Here is a 5,438-nt window from a genome sequence, read left to right on the forward strand (position 1 = left end):
GCGGCGGCGTCGCCGCAAGGTGAGTGCTGGGACGGGCCTGGGGACAGGCTCTCGGGCTCCCCCCACGGCCCCTTCAAGCCTCTGGGTTCTCGCATTGAAGGAGGGCGACCGCCGGCCGCCGAGTCGAGCATCGCGCCTGACTGGAGGCGGGGCCTTCTCAGGCCCGGACCTAGAGCTTTCTGCCTCGAGCTTTCGTAGTTGCGTGAAGGCGTGAGCGCTGGCTGGGGGGCCGGGAGGAGGGATCCCCGCTTGCTCGGCCGGCCGAGGGGCCCGGCGCCGCTGGGCGGTGAGGGAAGCGGGCCTGGGCGCCGCGCTGAGCGGCCTGGAACCTGCGTCACTTGGGTTCGCGACGCGAGCCGAGGACACGCGTCTCAGCTGCCTCATTTCGCTGCGGAGAGGGGCGCGCAGAGAATCTTCGCACTGAGGTGTGCAGACGCCTCCCCCCAGGGTCAGCCTCTGACCTGCCTGCCAAGGGGGAGGATGAGCTGAGCGCCCAGCACAAGGCACGTGTTAGAGGGGTCTAAGTTCCTGAAATCCTGAAATAGAAGGAAGAGGAGGGGTGGGTTTTAAGCTGTTCGGCGGAAAGCAGAGCCCCAGAACAGCGTTGGCCTCTTCAGGCTCGGGCTGAGGAGGAAGACGGCACTTTAAAAAAAAAAAAAAAAAACAAAACGGGTTTACATAGGCATACAGAACTGGGGTACAGGCCAGAGGCGCAGGGGCGGTGAGAGGATCCACCAGAGACAGCGGTGAGCAGAATAGGCAGATGGACAAGTACCCTGCTGAGGGGAGCAGCGGGCGGGTCAGGAGAGGTCTGCTGCGCCATGTGGTCACCTCCGGGGCAGGTGGGGATCGAACTCATGCAGAAGTGTCTTTGGCTTCTCAGTGTTGCCCTTTAGCCCACTGTGCCACCAGGGAGGGCCCTGAAGACTGCAGTTTTTATAAGCTGGTCCTCTTAGGGCTCCCCATCCCCCCTAAAAAAAAACTACTCGGATCCCTAATTCTGCCGTCAAAATGCCTTCCGTACGGCGGGCGGCTCCATCGTGCTTTGCTTAAAATGCTATTCGACTTCGACATTATTAGACCAGTTCCACGTTTTAAAAATGTGAGAGCACAGCTTCAGAACGGACTGATTAAACAGGGTTGTTGGGTCTGGGGTCCAAACCAAACTGGCTCAGTGGTCTTTCCGCCACCTCCGGCATCCTCTGTTCCAGGCACACTGCCCACTCTGTGGGGGCATCTCTTTCCCCCTGTTGCGCACTGTAGCTGGGAGCATGCGCATTAGCGCCGTCTTTGCAGGACCTGATACTGTATAGGCAGTTTAGAAAGGTAGTTGCCTCAGAACATGGTGTTTCTTGCTTGCCAACCTAATGGAACATTTCTCTTCATCCAGCAACCATGAAGCTAAAGGAGAAAAAATCAAAGCCAAACCCATCAAACCTTGGCAAATTTAAGACAAAGGGGATCAAAGTTGTGGGAAAATGGAAGCAGGTGAAGATTGACCCAAATATGTTTGCAGATGGACAGATGGATGACTTGGTGTGTTTTGAGGAACTTACAGATTACCAGTTGGTCTCCTCTGCCGAGAATTCCTCCATTCTTTTCTCTAAGGAGAAACCCAAGAAGAGAAAGGCACAAGCTGTTTCAGAAGGAGAGGGGGAAGGAGAGTCTAGCTCCTCAAAGAAAAAGATGAAGTTAAAGAGTAAAGATGTGGAAACTGAAGTAACCAGTGCCCAGAAAGAAGATAAAGTCAAAGATGCTGAGCCAGAGCCCCAGGAAGATGACACCGTGAGTCCTGATCCCATGGTAGGGGAGATGGCATCAGGAAGCGTTGTCCAGTCTCTTCCAAAAAAGAAGAAAAAGAAAGAGAAAAAAATAAAGGAACCTTCCCAGGGCACTACTACCAAGGTGCCCAAAAAAGCAAAGACATGGATGCCTGAAACGCGTGACCAGAAGGCGGATGTCTCAGCTTGGAAGGACCTCTTTGTACCCAAGCCGGTTCTCCGAGCGCTCAGCTTTCTAGGTTTCTCTGCACCCACACCGATTCAAGCTCTAACATTGGCACCGGCCATCCGTGATAAATTGGACATCCTGGGAGCCGCTGAGACAGGTACTGGCATCCTTGTCTGGCAGGGAAGGTTGCTTCTGGATTGGGCCTGTGACTGCTCCAAGGCTGGATGGTTGGGAGAGGATTACATGGGGAGCAAACCAGAAGTGGTAGAGCAGGAAGGTTTTCACGGGTCATCCAGCTTTGGGTGGAGCCTGCCTCTTCCTGGTTGGTACCCTAGACAGGTTCCTTTATCTTCCTGTGTCCTAGAGACCCCATTTTAAGAGGTGACAGTAGTGTCTACACCTTTTGCACTGAGGATACAAATCAAAGTTTACGTGGTATATTGTAAGTGATATGCAAATGGTATGTTCCCCCTATTTCCACACTTTCTCTAAATGACTCAAAGGGTAAAGTAGGACCTAGGTCAAGCCTCCAGAGAGGTAGGTCTTCATATGTATAAGGGGGAAGTGTCTAATTCTCAGGCGTTGCCCAGAGATAAAAAGGGCTGCTTTGGGAGTTGGTGAGCTTGTCATTGGAAGGATTTAAGAGAGTGGGGGGGGATTTTGTAGGCAGATTTGGTCTGGAGGTGACTGTGAGGAATAAGCTCTGTTTTAAAGTTCCCTCACTATTGGGCTGAGACTTGTGAAGCAGTGGTTGCCTATAGCTTCATAGTGCTGCGACAACCCTTTGTGCCACCAGAGGGCCTTATTCATGTCTTTTACCCACTTTAAAATTGGATTTACTATTGAACTTTATATTCTTCACAGTCCTTTTTTATCAGATGTAATTTGCATTTTTTCCCCTCCACAGCTGTGACTTGTCTTTTCATTCTCTTTATGGTGTCTTTCAAAGAAGGGTTCCCTGTTTTTCTGAAGTTGAAATCATCACATTTTCTTTTCTGTATGTGCTTATCTAAGCATTGCCTTAACCAAGATCATAAAGAATTTCTTCTATGTTTTCTTCTGGAAATGTTTAATCATTTCAGGTTCTATGCTTCAATCTTTGATTCCTATTGGGTTAGATTTTGTTTATGGTGAGAAATATGGATCAGACTTGTTTTTCACTTTTGGCATATGGCTATTCCTACACATTTGTTGAAAATGAGTCATTTTGTTGAGAAACAATTCTTTCTCTGCTGAACTGTCTTCTGTATTTCTTTTGAAAAATCAATAACCATACGGAGTTACCTAAAGTGTTTACTTTCCATTGACCTACTTTGGTATATCTTTACCCCAATATTTACTCTTTGATATACAGTAGCTTAAGAGTAAGTGTTAAAATAAGGTAGTATAAGCCCTCCAGCGTTGTTCTTTTTAAGTTACTCTGTTGTAGGCCCTTTACATTCCCATAGGAATTTTAAAATCAGTTTGTCAGTTTATAGGCACACACACAAATAGCTGATATTTGTATTGGGGTTATGTTGATTGCAGAACTCTATACATTTCCAGTCCACAAATTTAAAATATTTATTCATTTTTGTTAGGACTTTAATTTTTCTTTTTTCTTAGCAATGTTTTGAAGTTTTTACATAATGTTTTGTATTTCTGATTGTTGCTGATGAATGGAAATAAGATGGGTGTGTGTTTATTGTATCCTGCAGTTTAATGCCTGCAAGTAGTTTCTTAAAAGATTCCAGAGGATTTTCTACAAAAATGATTGTACCATGCCTTTTTGTTTTTATATTTTGTCCTATTGCTCTATTCCAATTTTTTAATAGGAATGGTACAGTGGACACCATTTTTGAGGGAAAACATTTAGTCTTGCATCATGCAGTATGAAGTTTAACTGCAGATTCTTTGTAGATGTCCTTGGTAAAGTTGATAAAATTATCTGTTTCTAGTTTGCTGGACATATTTTTGTCAAGAGCAGTTGGATTTTTTCAAATGCTTTTTCTGCTTTAGATTGTTTATAATATGAATTATTTATTTCATTGTTAAACTAAACTTCCATTCCAGTGATAAATCAAACTTTGTCATAGTGCATTATTCTATTTATACATTATTGAATTTAATTTGCTCAAATTTTGTTGAAAATTTTAAAATTCCTGTTCATGGGTTATTGATCTGCAGTTTTCTTGTAATATCTGTGGTTTGGGAATAAAAACAATGCAGACCTCCCAATGGTTTGGAATCCTCTGTTCAATTTTCTGAAACAGTTTGTGTAGAATTGGTATTTTTTTCTATTTTAAATATTTGATAGACATCTGGACATGTACTTGTCTTTGTAGGATAATTTTTTTTTAAAGATTTATTTATTTGTACATACAGAACTGGGGTACAGGCCAGAAGCTCAGGGGCGGCGAGAGGCTTCACCAGAGACAGAGTGGGGAACAGAACAGGCAGATCGACGAAGTACACTGCTGAGGGGAGCAGCGGGCGGGTCAGGAGAGGTCTGCCACGCCATGTGGTCACCTCCAGGGCAGGCAGGAATCGAACTCATGCGGAAGCGGCTTTAGATTCTCAGTGCTGTGCTTTAACCCGCTGCGCCACCAGGGAGGGTCAGGATGATTTTTTTTTTTTAAGATTTATTTATTTTTTCATACAGAACTGGGGTACAAGCCAGAGATGCGGAGGATGAGAAGATTCACCAGAGACAGAGCAGGGAGCACAACAGGCAGATAGACAAAGTACACTCTGAGGGGAGCAGCGGACCGGTCAGGAGAGATCTGCCACGCCATATGGTCACTTCCCGGGCAGGCGGGGATCGAAATCATGCGGAATTGGCTTTAGCTTCTCAGTGCTGAGCTTTAACCCGCTGATCCACCAGGGAGGGCCTGTAGGATGATTTTTAATGACATTTAATAGAAATATTTATGTTACATTTTTCTGAGCAGTAGTTTTCACTTGGCGTTTATCCATTTTGAAACTCTTGAACTATTGTAATCTCTAAATGAATTAGGTCTTTCATTATAAAGTGGCCATCTTTTTCCATCTTTTTCTTTGTTCTAAAATTTCTTTGACTGTTGTTAATGTATTTATTCCAGCTTTATTTTGATTAACATAGTCTTTTTCCTTACTTTTACTTAGGGCTTTTTTATATCTTTATATTTAAACTTGGTTTCTTGCAGGCAATATAATTAGGATTTGCTGTTTGATCTGACTTTTCTTTAAAAAAAATACTTATGCATACAAGAACTGGGGTACAGGACAGATGGTGGGTAAAAGAATTCACCAGAGATAGAGTGGGGAGCAGAACAGGCAGATTGACTGAAATACAGAGCTGGTGGGCCCTCCCTGGTGGCGCAGCGGGTTAAAGCACAGCATTGAGAATCTGAAGCCGCTTCTGCATGAGTTTGATTCCCACCTGCCCTGAGGTGACCACATGGCGCGGCAGACCTCTCCTGGCCCGCCCGCTGCTCCCCTCAGCAGTGTACTTCATCGATCTGCCTGTT

General features: G+C 45.3%; 1 protein-coding gene across 1 annotated transcript in view; it reads left to right on the top strand.

The window, feature by feature from the left end:
- Nucleotides 1–6: 6 nt before the first annotated feature.
- Nucleotides 7–5,438, top strand: part of DDX24 (DEAD (Asp-Glu-Ala-Asp) box helicase 24) — an 18,148-nt gene continuing 12,716 nt past the window's right edge. Inside the window, exons 1-2 of the mRNA XM_004681594.2 lie at nt 7–19; nt 1,391–2,107. Of these exons, the coding sequence (XP_004681651.1) occupies nt 1,396–2,107 (712 nt within the window). The 5' untranslated portion in view covers nt 7–19; nt 1,391–1,395. The remainder of the gene's footprint in view (nt 20–1,390; nt 2,108–5,438) is intronic.

This window comes from Condylura cristata, unplaced genomic scaffold (assembly GCF_000260355.1).
Source record: "Condylura cristata isolate star-nosed mole 26May11 unplaced genomic scaffold, ConCri1.0 scaffold00013, whole genome shotgun sequence".
NCBI classification, from domain to species: domain Eukaryota; kingdom Metazoa; phylum Chordata; class Mammalia; order Eulipotyphla; family Talpidae; genus Condylura; species Condylura cristata.